Here is a 24,015-nt window from a genome sequence, read left to right as displayed (position 1 = left end):
CATGAAGCCATCATGGAAGGCCAGGCATACAAATAGGAAGGCAATTCACACAAATTAAATCATTTTGATCAGTGATGCTCCCATACATTCAGAGGGACAGCTTGCTAGCGATGCATCAATATTGCATCAATACTTGTTCCAGTGAAAATATGGCACTTTAGTCATTTGGGCCCAGAATAAGCTTTGGACTTTGGCTCAGACCCATTCTGAGGTACTAAGATGAGCCAAGAGTACAGGGCTGCCAAGAGTACTGCCAAGTGTACAGGAATGAAGTTGGAAACAGGCTAATAATTCAATTCAAAATGCCTAAAAATGGCTTATCAGGTATCATGCTTTGTACTTGTGATAGCTTAGATATTCCCAAACAGGCAAAACGGAGACTGATATTAGGGAATAACTATGATAGACTGAAGAAAACAGCAATTTTCGGGGGTTTGAACATAGCCTAGTACCAATTTGTGTATGTAGAGACATTTTACTAATTCCACAGCAACAAAAAGACATGTAAATTCAGCCAGACATTTAATTATGGTGGAGAGGAAACTGGAATGTGACAACATAAAATAAAAGGATAGTCATGTTGTGCTGAACAAGAGATGAAATCAATGGATACAAAAATTTCCTAGGAAAGAAGCTAAAAAAATTAACATTAACTTGTTTTCACTTGGATGCTGCGAGGGCGAAGACATTTAAATATATTTAGTTGGATGCTGATAATAATATGATTTAGAAGCAAAAGAAAACAACGAACCGAAGAGCTAAGCACAACCAAGTGGCAAACATGGGTTGAAGAATCATCAGACAACTTAGAGAAATACTCTTTCTTTTGTGACTGGACAGCAAAGCTATCAAGCTGCCTATTTCACATATAACGTATTACAAACCATCCAACCAAAGTCTGTTACTCTCCTTTGCATAATCTGGCAATAAACCATGTATCTTGCATGCCTGGAATGGTCTGGGGTCTTGCTGCCTCTCCTTCTTGAATTATTGATGTAAAAATGCTATCATTGAATGCAAGTGTTACTGAAAAGTTGCACAAATGTAGAGGCGAAGAAAAAATGGTACTAAAGCTTCAGAGAATGTGGCATTCAACTCCATCATGGTAGGCACTCTTTGAGGCAGTAATCGTTTGCTCCCAAAGGTCAACAGTGAGGTCATCCTTTTAATCACAGCAGTAATGTGCCCTCCACCCATCCCCAAATAAACAAAAACCCCCCCAAAAAACCTCAAAGCTAGGAAGTAGCAAGTATTGGATTGGAACAGGCTGCCCAGGGAGGTTGTGGAGTCTCCTTCTCTGGAGACATTAAAGACCCACTTGTACACCTTCCTGTGTGATCTCATTTAGGTGCCTGTTCCAGCAGGGGGATTGGACTAGATGATCTTTTGAGGTCCCTTCCAATCCCTAACATTCTGTGATTCTGTGTGATAAGTAGAATTCAAATTAAGAGCTTTCTAGCTCTTTGCTGTACTACCTCTGACTTCAACCTGCTAACTTTTAGTCACAAATGTCAATTTACCATCATTAGGCTAAAATGCTGGATGCACATAAACCTGCTCAGGCTCTACATATTCAGTGAAATAAATGAAAAACAGATCAAATTTGCACTTATAGGTAGTAGGTCACCAAAAAAAAAAACCCAAACCCCCCTATTTGTATAAATCTTGAAATATTTATTTTTCATTAATCTCAAGGTTAACAATTTTCAGTTTTGCATCACAGAAGATGCCCTCTAAAATTAAAATTTTGGATTTTGTAATTACCAACCATGTCAGACACAGCCTTGTGCAATTTGCTATCAGTGATGCACAGAAGTTGAAAGGGTTCATTGACTGTTGGATGGTTTTTTAATCAATACAGTGAGGGTTTCTTTGTAAAACAAACAGAAGAACAGAATTGGAGGTGACCACAGGCACCCACATGCTTTATTTAGAGGTACTCTGCTTAGCATGGTAAATATCGCTGATTGGCTGCGAGACAGAATAGCAAAAAAATTAAGATGTCTGGAGTCTCTTTTCTCTTCTTATTATCTGTAATACTCTAAATGGATCATGTCAGGAGCAAAAGAGGAGTTTCCCAAATAAATGCTAAGAAACTCCCTATGTTGGTAACATAGACTAACTCTAAGACATATAAAATTGCTCTATATACATAGACCTGGGATGAGCAAAAATTCATTATTACATTTGGAAACTGCCAGCAATCCCTCTAGGTTCAGCTGGGCTATAGGAACTAACACGCCTGAACTTTTTTTCCACCTAGGAAAATTATAAAGCCAGTATCAAAATTGATTTATATATATATTGGAAGGGAGGAGTTGTGGAAGGAAGACACTGTCAAAGAATTTACTTAATTTAAACCGCCTGTGTGGATAAGCCCTCTCAGAACTGGAGCTACTTCAACCAGGTACTACAGTGGTAGGAACAGTGCTGGCTGTTGTCACAAACTATTTCAGATTGTGTGTTAAACTGTGCTGTGAGGGAGGATGCTGGATTAGGACACCTCCATCCTAACCTCTGGATTAGGACATTCCAGGTATCCTCCTGTCAAACTCCAATCCCTGAACTCAGAATTCCTATCCACTGTCTCTCTGTCTGAGTTACAACACTTATTTCGAGTTGCTCCCTTTTAATAGAAATACAGAAGAAAAAACACATTCCCAGACATGTCCTAATCCAGCATCCTCCAGCCCAATTTAGGGAATGAAGTGTGAAAGGAAAACATCTGATATGCTGACCTTCATTATTAGGAAACCTTCAAACAAATGAAAGCCATGGTAAGCATTACAGAACAAAAATACAGAATAGGCCAAAGGAAAGGAGCACCAACTGGCCTGTCCTAGGGGTTTACCAACGTCGGGTCCCTCTCTCTTCACAATTAAGAAAATTTCAGGTAGGAGTGATGTCAAAGAATATACAATGCTGAGGTCATATGAGTGAATTCATACCCTCCTGCTGATGACTGCAAGGATGAATCCACTGTACAGGATTCTGTCCATCAGCAGTGATGTACACACATGATACAGGAAAATCCTTGTCACAGACAATATACACAACTTCTTTTTTTTTTGTATAAGGGGAACAGGCAATAGGACGTGCTGACAAGGTTGGGTAGGCATGTGCTTCCCAGGCAGGTAAACTGTGTTCCATGGAGTTGATGAGGGGACCTCAAAGTGAGACAGCTGTAAGCTGCCTGACAGGAAACGCACCTGCAGAACCAAAGACTGATTGATAAAGAATTTAACCTGTGTGTAGGGATATTCCTTTAAGGAATAACAAAATCCATAAAGTTTCTATTTAAGAAAGATAAGTCAAAGATAAATGATGATCCGAGGGCTGGAGCACCTCTCCTATGAAGACAGGCTGAAAGAGTTGGGGCTGTTCAGCCTGAAAAAGAGAAGGCTCCGGGGAGATCTCATAGCAGCCTTCCAATACCTGAAGGGGGCCTACAAGAAAGCTGGGGAGGGACTTTTCATAAGGGCAACTAATGACAAGACAAGGGGAAATGGGTTTAAACTGAAAGAGGGCAGGTTTAGATTAGATATTAGGAAGAAGTTCTTTACTGTAAGGGTGGTGAGACACTGGAACAGGTTGCCCAAGGAAGTTGTTGATGCCCCCTCCCTGGAAGTGTTTAAGCCCAGGCTGGATGAGGCTTTGAGCAACCTGGTCTAGGGGAAGGTGTCCCTGCTGATGGCAGGGGGGGTGGAACTAGATGATCTTTAAGGTCCCTTCCAATCCAACCCATTCTATGATTCTATGATTCTATAAAGATTTGGAAGACAGAATTCAACTGATATTTTACCTTTTCGCCTTTTTCTCCTTTCTGGCCTGGCAAACCAGCTACTCCTGGCAATCCTGCTTCTCCCTGATTTTAAAACAAATAAAAAAATCAACAAAGAAGTAGATCCAAAATACATATTTGGTTTGGTTTCCTTGTCTTTATCACAATAGCCTATGAAAGCAAATGACTTAGAACAAACACAGTGCAACATCTAGGAAAAGGATTTTTTAAAAAGCTTTATATAGGAAAATAATTTATTCTCAAGTAAAAACATTTACACTAAATATAATCTCTAAATATAATTCTCATTTTTACCATGGATTTGTGTGTGTGTGTGCTTGTGTTTTCAAACAACTAAACCTTACAGACCTCTGCAAATCTTACTTTAAATTAACTAAATCTAAAATGTACTGTTTCTTAATCGGGAAATACAATTACAAGTACATTACAACACTACAAACTAGTAAGATACTGTTCATAACTATAAAAAAAATCAACTTAAACAGGATTAAACAGCATGATGTACTAAGAAGCAAGAGGAAAACCTCATACTTTATTCAGAAAGCAGTGGCATCTCTCTCTAGATTCTTGCTGCATTCCTGGAAGTGTGTATATTTTGCTGGTATGAGCAGTCACTGGTGATGAAGTTGTAGTAAGTAACCTCTCCTCACGTGGGCACTAAAATAAAAAAAAACAAACTGATTTTTGGTCCACTTTGGTTAGTAGACAAATACCATCCAAACACTATTTTTAAGTTACTTTCTGTTTTAACACTCCTGTACGTACCATCTTACAGAGAAGTCACAGCAATTGCCAATTAGAGAAAAAGGCTATAGTAAAATGAAGACTAGATATTGTGATTCCTCTGTACTAAAAATCAGTGCTAGGCAAAACTGATCTGACTGTCTCACTTCTTTCTTCTAAAAGAACCCAGACAGAGGAATAAAGTCTTCCAAAATTAGAAGCAGTGAAGCAGAAAATACCCATGAAGGGGAAAAAAGGGAAAAGAAAAAAAAAAAAGTATTTCTCAGTTTCATCTCGTCCTCCATCTTCTATTGGAATGAGTGTAAGGGAAAATTCTATTATTTTTTTTGTAATGAAATACTTTGGGCATGCATAGTTTGAAAACAAACAAAAAGCCCTAAGGCCATTATTCACCTGTCTGTAACTCATGAGAGCTGAGATAACCTGAAGATATACTACAGGACAAGTCAACAGAACCTGACAAATTTCAGAAGCTCTCATTAAGATGTAATGAGGTCTCCTCTGAGCCTTCTGTCAAAGAAATTCCCACAAGATTTATAGCTTAGTGTAGAAAATTGTATTCAAGGATAAATTTCTTCCCTTAAATTACTGAAAATGTAGCCTTTTGAACTGGTAATGAAGTCATGAAAAATTAAATCAGAAAATGTAATGGTTTCAATACTAAAGTAATGAACAAGTAGTCCACCATTTTTTACATCTTCAACATATGACATACAAATTAAACTGATGGTGCTTTTAGCTATAGAGCTGAATGAACGTTTAAAATGCTATTAATAAAGCCTATCCTTGATCTTTTTGTGTTCATATATAATTAGGGGGTTTTTTGTTTTTATTTTTTGCTACTGTGTCATAACTGCTAAATAAATTGTATTTCCATGCACAAAGCAGAACATACAGAAAAAAATCCCTTTATTTCACTTATCCATGAACTTATACATTCAAGAGAAAGCCTACACTATTATCAAGAATATATTTCTAAATATATTTGGACAATAAATTATTATTTAAAATTGAAATCTCCCTTGATTAATTAGATCCAGCCTCTTCCATGCTTCTGCGCGCCTATCAGTTGCCAGTCCCCACAATGTCTTCTGCTTCTCTGTTCTTGGGCAGCTTTATCCCTTCATTCCAGGTACCCTTTTCTCCCATCTCTTTGTAGATGGAATCAATTAGTCCTTCTGCATGCTCTGGATTTTTTTGCTGACTGCAGGTTGGGTGGTGATTGTACTGCCTGCTACCTCAGAGAAGCCTGCTCTTACAGACTACTCATAACTGGCAGATCAATATTTTGATTTATTTTCTTTCTGGTTTTTTTGGGTTTTTTTTTCAAATATGCTTGATTCAGCAAAACAATCACATCCACAACTTCAAGCATTTCTATAGTTCTAGTGCCTTCCAGTTTACACTGATTCTGTCTATCAAAATGAATGGGAAAAGTGAACCCTCTAAACTAAATAGTTTTCCCTTATGTTAAACAATATACACATCTCAGCACGTGCAGAAGAAAGTATTCATCAATTATGAAACACTCATTCCTCTATGTTAGCGTATTGAAATAAGGGAAACGCCCTCAATACCTTCCTGCTTTTCTTCCACTATCGTGCAGATGCTTTCGTGGGCTTTGTTCATCATCTATAATGTTTCACTAGATGCAACTGTTATTGAAATGGCCTCTGTTATTTGAAGCCATCGGTCATCAACATCCTCAGGTCATCACAGTGATGTGTCTCCTACTCTCTGAGACTTCCTCAGTTACTAATTAGATATTAATCAATTTTAAGAAACACATTTAAAAAGCACTAGCAGCACCTAGTGCCTTTCACTGAAGTTCCACTGTGCCATTTAGTTAGGCACCAAGAAACAATGCACCATGACTCCAGATACAGGATTCATTTTTAGAAGGTAATTAATATAAGACTTCTATCGAAATGTCTTTACAACTTCTTAGTAAGAAACAATGATGCGATTTCTTTCATGTTAAAATTTGCATTTTAACAAATAACTTACTAGGTCTGCAGATATTTCACAACATGCATCTTCTGTTACAAGTTTTGGATTACAATAAATTGTTATGCGGTGAAGTTCAATCTATTAAGAAATTAAAAAGAGATTAATAAGAGATGTAAAAAATTGTCTTACAGTATGCATTTTCTTATCTTGGCAAAATCAACTTTCTCTCTAAAACACTGCATATTTTTTGAAATGCTGGAAAAAGACACAAATCCAAAACAATTGCACAGCTCCTCACTTAAGGAACAAATTATGCAATCTATGGCTTTGATGTAAATCACATTTTAGATTTAATATATCTTCATGTAAGTTGCATCCCTCTGTACTGCTATTGCTATGTTACATAGGCATTTTATCCCTCTGGACATCCTCTGCAAACCCTCTTTTCAGGAACAGAACTTTCTTCTGCAGTGAACAAGAGTAAAGGTTTGGTAAGCTCTATCTCACATACAGCTTTTACCGCTTTGGACAGACCTTTGCCTGGACCTTGCCACTAAATCACCTGAAGAGCAGAAATCACAAATTATCTACATAAGGCTTCTGTTTCAGAGATTCTGAGTGGGTTGAGATGAACAGCATCTAATTTTAACTAGCTACTCTTGCCTTTGTGTGCATCTGTTCTGTATCATCTTATTCTTTCCCCTGCACTTGGTACTGAGAAGAGTGACAGTTGGTATCAGATCTGCTCTGCTGACTTCATTAGCTTTATACCCCTGATGTTTTCCTGCAAACATGGAAATCCTGATTGACAACATCCACTCAGAATTATCCACTCTGTGCCATGCAACCAATATAAGATATAAAGAATCTGTTCCTTCTGCTGTGTGCTATTTGGAAATGAGGAGATGGTACATACATTTCAAATAAAGCTGAACTAAGTCTCAGAAAATAAAATGAAGCATGAGCTTGGCCCCATGAAATAAGAGCTCTGAGCCCAGGCAAAAGTGCTTAGTGTCTCTCAGGACTGATTCCTCCCACAAGGCTAGTTTGCAGTTACAATGTGCTATTTTCATCTGGAACAGTACAGTGTGCATAATATAGCTAACACTTTCAGATGGTCACTATAAACTCTAAGTCAGATGCTTTAAACCTGGTAACTGGATGTCAGCATACTTAAACTGACATTTCCTGGAGCTTTCAAATTACTTGCTGTGAGCCTCTGCATGAGGAAACAGAGGAGAGCATCCCTGAGACAGAAGACAGCCCAGAATATTATGGAGTTGCCTTGGGTAACTCTTGAATCAAAGGCTGCAGGAAACACACCTCCAGCCACTTCCTAATCCCTCCCATTCAGAGGGGGGAGTGACAACTAGGAACAATGTGCCCCTATTTCTGCATAGCTGAATCACCCTGGAATGCGATAGAATCTTGATACAGAGGTAATCCTTAATTTTTTTCTCTCTCCTCTCTATCAAAGGGAGACCAAGCTGAACTACAACAGATGACTGATACAAACTTATAAAAAAATCTCATAAAAATTGAAAGAAAAATATCACCACTGGAAGTTATTGTTAAATGTAGTAATAATATGTCTATGGCAACTATGTAGCTTTTCCTCCAAAGCAAATACAGAAAAAACAGACTCCTGAGACCAGGAATGAGGTTTTGTAGTTACTCTGGTAACAGAGGGTTTGCCTTAGCAGATGCTACAGCACTGAACACTGCTTAGAGAAAAAGATTTCAGGACTTCAAATTAAGAATATACACTCAAAATTAATATCTGGTTTTGAACCTTTTATCTACATAATTCTTTATGAGGATGTTAGTAAAAGCGTGGATAAAACATGATTTCAAGTCATCTGGTTTTCCTTTCATACTACTTACATCTACAGGCTTATCATCTGCAGCACGGGAAGCAATCAGAGTCCTTCCCTGCAAGTCAATGGTGAATTTTTCATCAGTCTGCTTTCTCTCAATTAAATTACAATCCAAATAGAGGGAAATGATCCCTGACTGCACACTAATACCAAGCTTATGCCACTGCCGATCAAACAATGGATAAATTTCTCGACTCTTAAACGTGTAATGCAGTATATTTCCCTGAGCAGATTTGGTCATATACTCCACAACCTTTTTTGTACCATCGAGAAGGATAGAGATCTGAAAGCAAAATAAAATAAGAGAAGTGGTCATTTAAAAGTTATAAGAATTAAACACATATATAAACTACGTATAATAAAAATAATTTGAGTACATAGATTGGGCAAGAATTATGTTATGAAGCATTATTCTATGTAACTTTGTAAATACCTATCAGCTGTAAATCATAACATGCTTTCTTATCCTAGTTTGCTGTCTTAACTGAATAAATTTAGTTGAATTTCTGTATTTCCTATAATAAATCATCTATTATTTCAGAACAGTCTTGTCTATTCCATATAAACCATACTAAATCCAGTGGTGAAACGTCCACTAAGTTATATTTGCAGTATTATATGGGGAAAAAAAAGAAACTTAATGAAAAAATATATCAAAGATGACTCTAACCTCAGGTGTGTCATACTGATTTAAAACTTGCCATATATACCAACGCTCTTTCTTTGTACTCCGCCGTACACGGAACGTAGTAACCAGAGAATATTCCTCAGGAAGCCCATTTGGAAATACTTGCCTACAATAGGAAGGAGGAAAAAAAAGATTTATTGTTATTCTTATACACGTAAACACTGCTTAATGGAATGAGCAGAAATAATACCTGGTGAAAAAAAGGAGCTAAACACTCACTCATATAAGTTCACGGGCTTCAGCATTCAGAAATGCTTCTTCGCAAAAGTACATTTCAGTCTATTTATAAGAACAAATGACTGAAGATTTCACTAATGAATTTTTTGTTCTAACTTTTTAAAAAATCTGTGTTTACAATGAATAAGTATCTTAAAAGAACTGCTGCAAAGTGAATGCTACAAAAACATATTTTAAAATACTGCTTTTCCCAATTTATTGCTTGGGATATTGGAACAAGTTTCCCAGAGGATTTGTGGAATAATCCCCATTTTTTGAGACTTTCAAAACACAGCTAGGGAGGGCTCATAATAACTTTATATAACTTTCAAGTTGGTCCTGCTTTGAGCAGTGAGTTTGATCCAGTGACCTCCATGGACAATGACTTAGACATCTTGAGTATCAGAATAGCTGAACTTTAGCAGGCTTGAACAAAATTAAGGAATGCATTTCAGAATGAATGACTTGTTGCTTGATTTTGTTATTCCCTTCTTACCTAGATATGTTAACACCTCTAGAAAAGAATATAAAAGTCTGACTTGTTACTTATATCACAGAATGCAATACAACACCACTTCTATGAACTATTTGAAAAGTTTATATTTCAGAAAAAATGAAATTAGTCTGTAACTCAAACTAATTCTGTACTAAACAAATTAGGGTGGTACAATCCACATTTTTCTTTTGAAGCTTCTGCATTTCAAATTATTTCTTTTCTAAGACAGCAGGGAGACAAATGAAAACCACAGATGCAAACACTACACAATACACGAGCAGCTGAAGTGTTAACATTGCTGTTTGCTGAAAACAGTCAGGATTGCCCAATTAGCCACATTGCAAAAGGCATTCCCCGGATCAGAGCAGAATAAACCTGAGGGCCCCAAGCAGCAGAAAAACTTCCTCTATTTTTCTTCCCACAATCAACTGAAGTAAATGGTTTAGCTCTAAAAAACTAGAACTGGGATTATAATTACACAGTAATGTGTTATGAAAAAAACCCCAAAACTAAAACAAAACAAAGGGGAAGAAAAAAAAAAGTGGAAAGCACCAGCTGACAAGACAATAACCCCACAACCCTCCTGAAAATGAGTGCACTTCAGTTAACTTAGGATCTCAGGAAAAGTGTCTTCTGTGTAGAGAAGCCTGCTCTAAATCCTGCCAAAGAGCTTCTTTATGGACTAACACCTACTTAAGTCCCTTATGTGGGAATCACACTTCTTTGGCTTACTTCCCACAGCTGATTCCTGTTTTATCCCAGGACCAAACTGGCTGCTCACTCACACTGTTAGTGGACCCACATGCTCTGTTGCATAGCTATAGATGTTTCAATGTCAAAAGGCAAGGCAAAAGCAAACAAGGTTTGCAGGACATAGATCTAGATTTCATACTACTCTGTATTTAATTATAGCATAAAAAATATGTTTATGATTTATGAAGAAAATGCCTTAATTGGGCATCAGTAATACATGAATGCCTTTCTGCAGAACAATAAACTACCTGGACATGGGATCAGCCCTGTGGTTTACAGCACTCCAGGCAAGCTAAGGAGATGGTACCTCAGATTTACAGTTGTAAACTAGACAGGCTATTTGGCTGTGGGAGCATCTGATTAGCTTTCCAAAACCCATTAACTTTCCCAGCTAAATTCTATATTGGGAGACACAGGGACATTTACATTAATGGGCAAAGGGCAGACAATAATGGAAGGGAAATCACTGAAAGAAGGAAAAATCATGATTGGTATGATAAGTCTGCAAAACAAATGGAAGTAGTTTCTGGACATGGTAGGTATTCTAGTAAATATGGAGCACTTTTTCCTTTCTCTCTCCCTCCATCGTTGCCTTTCACTGTAAGCTTCACTACACTTTAAGAGCTATCATGCACATGATATAAAATTACCTTCCTTAACTGTTTATCAAACTATTTGGGAAACAGGACAAAAGTTAAGGTGTGGGTCAGCATTATGAAAAAGGGCAGGAGTTCTCTCTGGCTTCTCTTACCTCTGACAGATAAAACTGTATTGGGAGAAATGAGAAAAGCAGACAAGGTCAAATTAATTGCTAACAGCATTACAATTATTTCAGTGGAGTTAACTAAAGAGTAAAGATTTAAGTAGAACTGAACCAAGGATAAATTCAGTTAGATTCACAAAATAATTTAGGTACGAAGGTACTTCTGGAGGCCAATGGATCTAACCCCCTGCTCAAAGTAGGACCAACCTGAAAACTATATTACCTTACTGTAAGTTTTGACCAGCTGAGTTTTGAGACTCCAAGAATGGAGATTATTCCCTGTCCTTCTTGGAAACTTTGTTGACCAAAAAGTCATTAACAGATGCTTTAAAGCACACACTTAACACTCAATCCTTCCAGCTAGATGGTGAATGCTAAAAGGAAAAAAAATAAAGGGATAAAATACTCAGAAAACTAGCATACTATTTACTACTATACACAATTTCCCCTATGCTTTTGCTCCCTGAATGGCTTCAAGTGAGTGTAATAAAATAAAAATTACACATCTAGCATTGAAGTTAGGTACAGAAAATCAGTAAGATACTATAGCAAAATTTAAGTATTACTACTATGCTATCTCTACTCTGTAAAGTTCAGTTAAAACTCCTCAGAAATAGGCAAAGTATGTATGTGTTTTAAACAAAAAATATTTAATTGTATTTGATGAGGGGAAAAAAGAAGCTGGAACAGAAACATGAACATAAAACCTCATAATCAGAACATGAGAAAAGCCAAAACAAATTTAGTGGAATATTGAATTTGAAATTCAGAAGTTCTTTGAATCTTTAATATATTGTTTCACCTGATTGCATCTACCAACATTTAAAATTCAATGAGGAAGCTAAGGATACATCATGTGCAGGGTGAAAACAGTAAAAGAAGCAGCATTAAATGTTAATGAAAAATAAAAACCCAAGTTTTTCCACACATCCACAGCTCAACAAGTACTTCATCACAGAGTATCTACCCTTTCCATGTGGCATAGGTAGAGAGGGAATAAAGATGAAAAAAACCTGTACCAAGCTCACCTCAAAGTCTACAGATGTAAAGCACAAATATAAAGAACATTAACTTAGGGTTGTACATCATGGTGTCTAAGTCAAAAGCAGTAAAAGAGATGACAGGTCTTAAGAAAGCTCTAACATTAAAGAAATAAGAGTAGCAATTAATAAGCGTGCAAATTTGTCTGTGAAGATGACAAGAAAACACTTACACATTAAAACAGACAAGCAATTTAGGGTATCCTTGGTGTATGGTCACTGAACCAGGGGATGCTTACTTCCTTTGGACAAAAGTATCTGAAGCAAAATACATAATCAGACTTGGGAGCAAAAATATGAACCTGAGACTTTCCTCTCCCAGGAAATACCCTTAACTGTGGGACAGTAGTCAAGTTCTCCTATTCCTGTTGAGCTTCCTTAGCTTAGGACAATCCAAACCAGACATCCTTTCTGGATGACCGCTCTAAGCTTTAAGGCTATTGAAAAGGTCCTCTCTCCCTCTTCTACACTGGAAGTGTTCATGACTGCTGTGGTTTGTGTTGAGTTCAATGCTGTCCAAGTTTATTATGTGCTATTCAAGCACAGTCAATGGCTAAGGCACCTCTGGGGACATAGGCAGCGTTCGGACATCTCTATACACATCTTTGAATCACAATAAAATTTGGGTGGGAGTTACATGCCTGGCTGCTTAAGCCATGGTACTTCTCAGCTTCCCTGGAACTTTTGCCCAGACGCCAGGCAAAATCTGTTGTCCCAAATGATTCATTTTAGGTGCCACCAGGGGTTAGGTGGTGCTTGAGAGTAGGCAATTTAAGTCATTCTCTGAGACTCAGGCGCCCAAAGTCTGACTAAATTATACTTTCGGTGGAATTCAGAAAGTTTGATTTTCTCCCTCTGTCCATATTGTCAGTAGTATATAATAATAATAATTAAAAAAGTTAGTTGATGAATGGAGCACTGTGTTGGCAAAGCAAAGCACACCCTTGGTGGAAACTGCTTAAAACAATAGCAGGAATTGAAGCACATGAACTGAATACACAGGCTGGAATTTACACCACCCTAGACCGCTGAATTGAGGTGTACTTTAAATTACAGAGGCCCCAGCTGGCAGATTGAGGAGACCAAAGATAACAAGCAGGAAAATCTCTAACAGTACAAGGTTTTAGACTATACATATAGATGTTACAAATCCAGACACTCAGGTATCTTTTAATGTCCCATAGGTTGAAGCATCAGGCAGGTGCACCCAGAATGTTAATAAATACACACTGATGTTCCTGCAACAATCATGCACCACTTGGTCAAAGCATGTGTATACTTAGAGCAGTAAAGGCTTTTGTTGCATTCTCCTCTTTTTCACTGGATTAATTGTAGCCATAATTTTTCCTAAAAACAGGTGCTGTGGCCCAAGCAGAGCACAGAGTGTACATTATGAGGTTACTAGAAGAGCAGTTACAGGAATTTTGGATGAACTTTACAACTGTATTTGTGCATGCCTCCCACTGTTGGTAATGATCAAATATAGACTGATTTTTGGTAAAATATTCGCTTATTAATTTGTTCCCTCAAAAGTTCTTAAAATTTCTGAAATACAGATACCAGTTGGTTCTCCTAGTACTAGCATGCTAAAAGAAGTAATTATGAATGAATTAACTGTGTATTCACTGTGCTATAAACAGTTTTAGTTCTATCTTTGTAAAGCAGCATTGAGTTACACATATCAAATTTAGTAAGTCAATCCTTTATTTACCTTTTGTTTTTATTTTTAAAAAAAGTACTAATGGAAAAGCAGCATCTATTTTTAAATCTTATGAACTCTAATTGTTCCATATCGAATGAGAATACACTACAGTATATGATAAACTTCCGTATTTACAAGTATCAATGAAGCCTCCAGCTTGCTGAATATCTTCCAAGAAGAGAAATATGAGCCAACTTACATTTCCTGAGAGTGAAGTGAGAGATGTTTAGAGTTTATGGCAAGACATATTTTTTCCAGCTGACATATACCATTACCTGGTATATGTCACTTGTAACATGACAATGTTAGAATAATTTGGTGACTAGAGCTCAAGGAGTTTAAACAACTTTTCTATGGTGGGTAATGATTTATTTAGTACTATGTTGATGGAGACACTGAAATCTTAATCTTTTCATGTTTGCAAAGGGATTTAAACTGAGATTAATTATGAATAAAAAAAGTAAAGCTCAGGTGACAAATACAAATCTCCACATTATTCTCAATATTTCTACATCAAATTACTGTATTTTTGATTCTCATCTTTTACCTTACTTGACTGGTATAATGGGAGAAGTGGAAATAACTAACTGGACCAATTTACCAGTCTCTGCCTACAAAGGGTATTTTAAATTCTTTTCAAATAAAAGTTAAGAACAGCTGTTTGTTACTCAGAATAAGAAATAATTTCCTTCCCATCCATCTTCCTCAAATCACATTAAGATGCACTATACAGTTTCATGTTACATTAGGCCTCAAGTTGTTTTCATATGACACATTATATGATGCAACTCAAGGGAAACTATTCAGACAGCTTAAGAGTTATTAATTACTTATGGAGAGCACAACTCACTCAGAAAATGTACCACTGAAAGCAAAGCTGCAAATTTTATTTTAACATTGAAAAGAGGCATTTACCAAATATTTCATGTACTTCAGCATGCCTGTGCTTTCATTTACTGAACAGGTATAGATTATCTGTCACTTTTAATACACAGGTTGTTTATAATTTTTTTTTTTTGGTGAAAGTCAATGTTATTGCTATCAAAATTTTAAAGGGCATTATAAAAAAAAATGGTTTGAAAGAGAAATAGAAATACCAAAACGCTTATGCTTATGCAGAGTATTTTTACTCTAAGGAGAGTAGTGTTCTGTATCCTTATTTACAGGAATTATTGGTGAACCCATGGCCCTAATGAAGTCAAAGGCCAGTCTTCAATTGATTTTAAAGAGGTCAGGCTAACAAACTATGTGTGCTTTCCAAGCTTAGTCAATTTCTGTGCATTTTAACTTTTCTAAAAATAAAATAAAATAAAATAAAAAAATCAGCAGCAATAAGAACAGATTGAAAAGTAGTAACATATAATAACAGATACTGGAAACACGACAATTTATCTTCTAATTTTCCTAAGCAGAATTCTGCAGCCTAATAAAGTTTTGAGAAAATTCAGGTCAACATTTAGGCTTTTGGAGTCATATCTTGTGGAAGACAACGTTCAGTACTTCTGATACAGTTACACACTTGCCTTGCTCAACTTGGATTTTTGTTTTATGAACCAAATAGGTCCCAGAGCAATCAGTGAACTTTCTTTGTACCTGGAAAATAAAAATAACCCTAGAAAAGACCAAAGGCTATCAAAAGGAAGAATGTGTGATTTGGGCATGAAGTCATTAATTCTTCCTCTCCCCTTTTTAATAACGAATATATTTTAAAAATGTAAAAAGATGACAAAATGGGTTCAGAAACTAGCAAGAGTATCACATTAAAAAAGGCTATATTCAAACAGCATTTTTCCTCTTCCAAAATACCACACCTTACCCTGAATGTTGCACAGTAAATTACGCTGCTCTAATCAGTAGTAAACATCTTTCCATGTAGAGGCACATGGGGTGGCAAAGAACAACAGCCATTTCATCAGGGAACATTGTGAAGGAAGATGAGTCAGGAAAGAAGAGAAAGCCAGAGCCTGACTCCTTCAGCAAGCTAAAACTTTACTCAAAGTAATCTCATATTCACCAACAGATCCTCCCACACCTGCATTGGTATAGACTCAAGAAAACACAATGCAAGAGTGGATCTAGACAATGGATATACTACAGTAAGCTGTCTTTTTATGTACAAAGCAAGCAGAGAAAGCATAGGGTACTAGAAAGATGTGGGTGGCTTTTGCAGTACACAGGCACCGAGATGTTCCTCCAGACACTTTTGAGCTCAGCATCTAATGCATGGTTATCAGAAAGACTGAAGTCAATCTATATGATTCACTCAGGTCTTACAATAAATACAGGTCTTGCATTCAGACTGTTTCTTTTCCTTAGGAGATGACCAGAGAACAAACATACTGCTCTTGGTGTCTGAGAGATGGGGAACACAAATGAGAAAAATGTGCAACTCTAGTTCTTTCACGAAGAGGAAAAACATTTCATCTGCATCTGCTTTCTCCTAACCATGCAATTGCATGACACTTTCTGGTATCCCTCTGCCTCATGCTGCTCAAACCAGATTGGTTTTCCATGTATTGGCATCACTTACTGACAGAGAAACATGCAGAGACTTTCTAACATTGCTGGCAGAAAGTGATCTAAACTAGCCTTTGTTGCTCCAGTCTGTTTTTTCAACCTGATTCTTCTCATATATATTTTCAGTAGTCAGGTAGCACCTCTGTAGCAGATACTGATGCATTAGTAATTGAAACCTTCAGTTCCATCTGCCCCTCCTCACATGGACATTACAATAAGAAGTCATACTCAGTCTATTGGTTTTAGAGTCTTGGGAACACAGTGATATTCCTCATACCAAGTACCCTTTCACTGAGCATTTCTCCACATTCCATGGATGATAAATCTGGTCACGTATCGAAATTATCAGTTAGGAAGAGCTCCTTCCAGTACCAGCATCCATCTCCCTATCATAGCTACACAGACTCAAAAGAAAACCATTTCTTATGAACTCTCATCATGCGCTTCCCGGAGGCATGTCTCACTCTCCTTTCCCTTCTGTAGCTAAATGTAGAACATCACACACATGCACACCCCCCCCCTCCCCATTTTTCTAATGGGTTTCTACTGCTGTGATTCACTGTAGGGAATGAAACCTCCCTGCACACACGCAAACATGGTCTTATTGTCCAGCATGAACAGACATCTTCAGTGCTTTTCCTTACTCAGAACCACACTAGTAAATTGATTGCCTCTACAAAGAAACTTACTCACGGTCTGACACATTTCTCACAAGCAATCCACAAAAACCAAACAAAACTTTCTCTTTGGAGATTAATGGCAGAATCTGGAGAACTGTGGTGGTATGTTTGTGGGTTTGTGATTGTCTCGTAAGATACAGTCTTCTTTCAAAATTTAAAGGTAATTTGTGCTTAAAAGAATGGCAGAGATTTAAGTGTTCTTCAGGTCATTCAAGAAATGTATCAAACTTTTTGGCATTTTTACATAATCTCTCAAGGCCATTCTGCTGTGCTAAATGTCTTTAAACCCAATTGTGGTACTCTTTTTTTCAAGTATGGCAACCATCAAGAGAAGAGGATGTGAACTTAAATACTTTAAAGTAACTTTACATACTTCTTTTAACATCTACTTTTAACATACTTATTTAGACAGTATACAAGCAGCTCTATAACTCATGTGGTCCTTCTAGTTTGCTCCCAGAAATGGAACAGAGACAATAGGTCTAGTTATGAGAGTAGTCTGTTATTTCATGGCCTCTGAAGCCAATGAGATATTAAATTCTTATGCTAAATATGATTATCTACAGTGGAATGGAGTTATTCAGCTGATCAAGAAACCCTCTGAAGATGTTAGAGGAAAAAAAATAATTATGGTAACCTCTGAAAGTCAACTGTCAGCAAAAACTGCTCTGTGCACATTTTTACAAGTTTCCTACCCTGAAGAAAGATCTATGGTACAGTGTTAATTATTTGTAGGTCTCAGTGGTTGCTGTGGTCTGGAAAAGCAAAGAAAATGCAGACTACAATAGAGGATTTGTCTATTGAAGGCCATGATAATTCAATCTGAAGAGAGATGATGCACTTTATACCTGGGAAAGGAAGGAGGAAATCAGGAATGATGTTTCTTTTTTCTAGGTCTATATATAATCTTCTCTAGAGAAAAAGTAATCTAAGCATCCATCTCTCCTTTGCAGTTTTCACAGCCAGTTTACCAGCACTGTACAGACATTTGTACAGGCATCTAGAGATGCTAGCTGATTCCAGAAACAGAACAAACTTTTCAGTTTGGTACACAGGAGGGCTAGTCAGCTCCAGCAGAGCTGCAGGCTGGGAGACTCACACCCTCCTATTTCTCACGCTGGTCTTGTGAGAGTTACCTTGTGTATTTTGTGCTACCCAACCTAAAAGTCTTGTTTCCTTAGAACCCTCAATTTCTTCCTGTTTAGTCTCCCCTCACACCCATCTCAAACTTTCAGTAGCTTTTTACAATGAATCAATGGAACAAGCTAGCAAAGTGAATTGTTGATTATGCTTGGAATAGGCACCCTGCTTCCTTCCCTGGTCCTAAGACAACCCTGTCTGACGGTAAAAGGCAAATGATCTCACAGGCCAGCATCCCTCTTATGAAAATGCTGAGTGCTCACAGTGAACATAATAGCATGGCTGGCAGTGGAAAGGGAGAGCTAGAAGGACTGCTGTATGGAGGGCAGCTGAACCAAACACTAAGTGATGCTTTTTTCCTAAACTCCTCAAATAACTGCCTGGCTAACTAGTCTCCTCCCCTTCAGCATGCAGAACGACCTATAAATAAATTAATTCCAGGTCAAAGTCACAAGCAGGCCATGCTAAGAAGTGCTTGAGAAAAAAGGGCACAGGCAACACCAAATAGCCTACAGTACTGTTACAGATAGATATATCTACCCATTGGTTCCAGCTGATCTCCCCCAAAAAAGAAGGTATAAGTTGTGAAGATTAAGTTACCAACAGAAGAGACTGGAGTAGGAAAGAAGGTTAATGATACCAGATACCAGGCGTTGACCTGAAATAAGTAGCTCTGTCAGCTGCAAGAGTGAAGCTACAGAGAGAAAACATGCTTTTGCTTTAACACCCCCTACACACGGCATGACTAGTCTATGAATATTTAAGCCTGGTGATACAATTTGAAGGATAATTAGATAAATATCTGTGCTCTTTTACAGTTTGCAAAAATTGTTAACATTCATGGGTTCTAAGTGAATGAATATAGAAAATAAAAGATCAAAAAATTCATTTGCATTACATAGAAAGACTGAGCAGCATTTTCAGAAACTGGAAGTTATTACTGTTATGTAGTCTCAGGACTTAGAAATGAGTTGTCTAACTAAAGTAAAGTTTAAAAAAAGAAAAAAGTACATACAGCTTAGTCTGCATCTCACTTTCTGTAATAATGAAAATCTTCGTAAATTACAGATTAAATTGGGTTAAAATATATCAGGTTAAAAAAATCAACATTGCATTGCTGTCTGCTGACTCATAACTATGTTTGCCAGGATGGGCCAAGGATCTCTGACATGCTAACCCTGTTACTGTCAGACCCAGCTGGGAATTGGCCAGGTATTCCCTTTAAAGGGCTAGGAGAGAACAAAAAAAAACACTTGTAAAGAGAGACGAGGTCTTGCATTAGGCCCAAGACAGAGGTGTTGAAAGGAGGCTTCAAGCAGTGGTAGCTTTGGATAAGTCAATGAACATTTTATTTAGATTTTTGCTAAGCTTCACATCGAAAGAACCCACCAAAGTCAACTTGAAAGAACACTGGATACTACTGGGAATCCTTCTCAGGCTAGGGAACCAAGCCAGATGCTTTATGCTCAAACAAGGAAGCTTGATATGCTGGGAATTTACAAACATTTCACAAAACAGCAAAGGCCCCACAGTACAAATTATTTGCATTAAAACAATGCATCAGCTACAACTTCATTTAAGGTTGAATCATCTATGTAACTTCTATGTAAAAGTAACAGAACTAGAATGAAGAGTGATCTTAACTTTCAACAGTAAGTCTAAGATTGCAATCTTTACCACTGATGAAAATTCTAAGATCATATTACCTACTGCAAACCTCAGGCCAGTAGATGAAGCGTGGAAGAGTTATAACAGCAAAGAAAATATCACTAATACCACCAATATTTTGCATTATATAAAACTGTAACACTTAAACATGCAATGAGATGCAAAAAATATTTTGGAAGTTTTGAAAAGGAAATACTTTGTTCCACCACCGTCCTATGACAAAACCAGCATTTTGATGAATTCGCTCTTACCCTATAAATTGCTTGGTTGACAACAGAATTTAAGTACCCAATATTATGAGAATCTATACATATTCTTAAGGAAGAAAATCCATTAACAGTATAGCATAAAATAGAATCCCAGAATCCCAGAATGGTTGATGTCATCTGGCCCAACTCCCCTTGCTCAGGCAGGGCCTCCTAGAGCCAGTTGGATAGGCGTATACATTTATTTTTATATGAGAACAAAATCAATCCAACATGAGCTGTTTAAAGAGATGATATTTAATTGCAATAACAAAAGTTAGGAGGCTGTAAAAAATGTAATCTTGGGTATAATACAGATTCATATCAGTAATGCTAACTGGACTTTAAGGAGAGCAATGAAGCCAGGTTGTATTATAACTCTTCAATCTTTCAAGAGCTCTAACCAGTTAATGAGTCATGACTTACTTTTCCATTAAATCATATCAGCTATCTAGAATCACAAAGTGTTTTTTCAGTGCTCCTAATGCTTTCACAACAAACCAATCTTAAGCTTATGTAATTTCCTGGTAGCATAGCATATCTGTCTCCACATACAAGCAGTAATACAATCATTTATCACTTCCTAAATTTGAAGCAAGTCCTGTGGAAAGGAAAGCAACCTACAAAAAATAAATCATTTCAATATCTATGTTCCTTTCTGAGTAAACACAGACATCTGATGGCATTTCTTGCATCTAACATTTTCAGACACTCGAGTCCTCATATACAGTTTCATTACTGAACTACTACTACAACTTATTTTCTGTTTGATCCTGTTGTGGTACATTTTCTTCTAGTGTCTCTGTCCATATTATTATTCTTAAGAGTTACTGTCTTTGTCACATATTGTCCACAGTTCATATAGGAATGAAACATCCTATGTGAAACATTTAATGTGATTAAATTTCACAGGAACCACTTAATAAAGACTAAGCTACTGCACTAGAAGACTCCCCTCACAAAAAGCGTTTCCAAATAGCACTTTTATCTAGAAAATGAGCAAGCATTACCTACTAATCCTGTACAACTGCTCAATGCCAATCCTGAACAGCAGCAATAATTTAATGCTGCAATTGCATGTGCTGTACTTCAAAGCAAGCAGATTCAGCATGAAGGGTCCCAAGTGGAAGAACTGGACCTGAAAGTGCACTTCGTCCCCTCGAGTCTTGACAAACAATTCCTGTTATCGTATGTGCTCCTGGTGAACACTATTATCTTCTTTTTAGTTTCATAGATTCGTTTAAAGTCATCTAGCATTTCCTTAGAGAGAGATCCAGTAAGATAAAAAATAAGGTGCATGGAGTCACAGCACCTTGATGATGCTATCTGTATTGGTACTGCTCAGGAGTGATCCAAAGCAAACCTCACAACCCTGAGCCATAAAATAGCTGTTGCTCTTTTATGGGGTATGCATTCACGAGTATTTGAGTAATCAGCACTGCTTATTTGAGTATTCAATGCTGTTTACAATAGATTATGAACATATGCATTTCTTATTAAACTCAGCAGAGCCCACAGAGAAAACTGAGTAAAAGAGATAAATCAAAGTTTATCAAGGACTTCAACATTAACATTGCTATTACAGGTGTAGCAATAAGCAGCAGCCTAATCTCTAAAATAAAAGATACATGCATATTCACATGACAATTAAAAACCTAATGCCATATTAGGAACTATCAACAAGTTATTCAAGGCTTGTGTTGTCATGCTCAATCCCAGAGTATTTTTAGAATTTTTTTTTTTTTAATAGAATTCTGAGATTCTGCAACTAGTCACATTCACTAAATCCAAAAATAACATGATCTCTTGCACATGGTTCTATTAATACACCAATATCTGTACATCAGAACTTAGTTTCTATAGATTACAGACTGTTCTTCATGCTGAAGTTTATTAAATCATTCCAAGTTTTGAAATGAGTTTATGACATGACAAATATTCACTTGAGACAAGGCTGCAATCAGCAAACTCTGTACACTTATGACTGAAATCAAGTTGATACCCAGACCTCCAAGTGAATAATCCAGGGCATGGACTGCTCTGTTCATAGAAAATTAAAGAAGTATTTTTAAAAATTTGGCAATTTATCTCTATAAATAAAAAATACTTATGGCATAATGATAAAAAATGCAAAGAGCCAACCACAGAAAAATACTAGAGGCCAAAAATCTTTCATAACCAACTGAAAAAAAAATGAAAATCAGTATAATGAAAAAAGTATCAGGCAGTTTCACTGTGAGAGAGCCCATAAACCATTTTTAGACAGAAAAACTAGAAACTCAGAGACAAGGTGGGGGAAGGGAATGGAACGATACCCCTTCTTTAAACAACAAAGCCCCAATATAGACACAGATGTATCAGCATAAACATCTTTTTGTAGGTACAGCTTTAGTTAAGAGGAAGAATGCCTGACAGCATAGCTAATGCAAACTACATTTCACAAAGCGTTAAATCATGAAAGCCAAAGAAAAAAATCTGATTTATTAGGGGTTTTTTTTCAGTCTGCTAATAACTGATTCCTGAAGCACATGGCACCACTGCTTCAGCTGGAGAAATTACATGCATTTTACAAAGACACTGGAATACTCTCAGCCCAATCAGCAAAACTGATAAATCATCTTTTGATCTCTAATTTTATACTACAACATATGGGGGCTACAGTCTATCCTCAGCTGCAGGCATTATATCCAGGAGAGTTCTGTGTGGCTGCATATAGTATTTCTGTATATATCCGTATTTACTCTGGATTTCTAAGAAGCTTCAACTGTATTAATTTTGCAATTGTATTTTTGTTCTAAGGTTATCCTGACTAGTATTCTTCTCAAACACAGGTCTCCTTATAGACTTAGACCTGCGTCTTGTTATTGATTCACAGTACTATCTTGTACCCACTTTTGGGGAGCTTTTTTCTTCAAAACCTGAAGGGGGCCTACAAGAAAGCTGGGGAAGGACTTTTCATAAGGGCAGTTAATGACAAAACTGAAAGAGGGTAGGTTTAGATTAGATATTAGGAAGAAGTTCTTCACTGTGAGGGTGGTCAGACACTGGAACAGGTTGCCCAAGGAAGTTGTGGGTGCCCCCTCCCTGGAAGTGTTCAAGGCCAGGCTGGATGAGGCTTTGAGCAACCTGGTGTAGTGGAAGGTGTCCCTGCTGATGGCAGGGGGGTTGGAACTAGGTGATCTTTAAGGTCCCTTCCAATCCTGACCATTCTATGATTCTATGAAAAAAGATGGCCAAAAAAGACTAAGACATCATTACAAAGATTTTAAAAGTCAGCACATTTGGCAAAGGAGTAAGAGACGTGTAAACTCCTGTGAAAGTTCCCCACAGTCCAGCAGTGCTTAAGGCTCTCTCCAACTAACATACTGGTAAACCGAACAATCTACAGCAGAATCTGTGTGGGTTTTTTTTTTTGAACAAGCACCATAAGGAAGCATTCAGGTAAATTGCTTGTGCTTAATCTAGAAAGCTAATAACACAGTAACTTTGTCTATCAATTGTGGTGTCTATGACAGTAGATGTCTTAAGTTTCGCTATCTTATCCAATACAAAAACTGAAAAATAGTTTTGGCATCCATATTGGATGAAAATAAAAAGGAATTCTATATAGGAGTATATAGCAAAAAGTGAAATTACTTAGATACTGTAGGTGCCAGTGTTTTGAATCAGAACAACAGAATTCTTTTCCACAGGGTAGGTCAAATCAGTAAACTGAAGGTGCAATTTCAGGGTTT

At 37.1% G+C, this 24,015-nt stretch overlaps 1 protein-coding gene across 1 annotated transcript in view; it reads right to left on the bottom strand.

The window, feature by feature from the left end:
* Positions 1-2,515: 2,515 nt before the first annotated feature.
* The window catches only part of LOC104526983 (collagen alpha-1(XIX) chain-like), a gene marked incomplete at its 3' end in the record, with an annotated part of 36,334 nt that continues 14,834 nt past the window's right edge, over positions 2,516-24,015 (bottom strand). The window contains exons 4-9 of the mRNA XM_029085601.1: positions 9,044-9,167; positions 8,381-8,656; positions 6,554-6,634; positions 4,334-4,459; positions 3,803-3,865; positions 2,516-2,626 (exon numbers count right to left, since the gene is read on the bottom strand). Coding sequence (XP_028941434.1) covers positions 2,516-2,626; positions 3,803-3,865; positions 4,334-4,459; positions 6,554-6,634; positions 8,381-8,656; positions 9,044-9,167 — 781 coding nt within the window. The remainder of the gene's footprint in view (positions 2,627-3,802; positions 3,866-4,333; positions 4,460-6,553; positions 6,635-8,380; positions 8,657-9,043; positions 9,168-24,015) is intronic.

Source organism: Antrostomus carolinensis, unplaced genomic scaffold (genome assembly GCF_000700745.2).
Source record: "Antrostomus carolinensis isolate BGI_N321 unplaced genomic scaffold, ASM70074v2 scaffold41986, whole genome shotgun sequence".
NCBI classification, from domain to species: Eukaryota; Metazoa; Chordata; class Aves; order Caprimulgiformes; family Caprimulgidae; genus Antrostomus; species Antrostomus carolinensis.
Note: the sequence above shows the minus strand (reverse complement) of the source record. Positions and strands in the feature narration are given on the sequence as shown.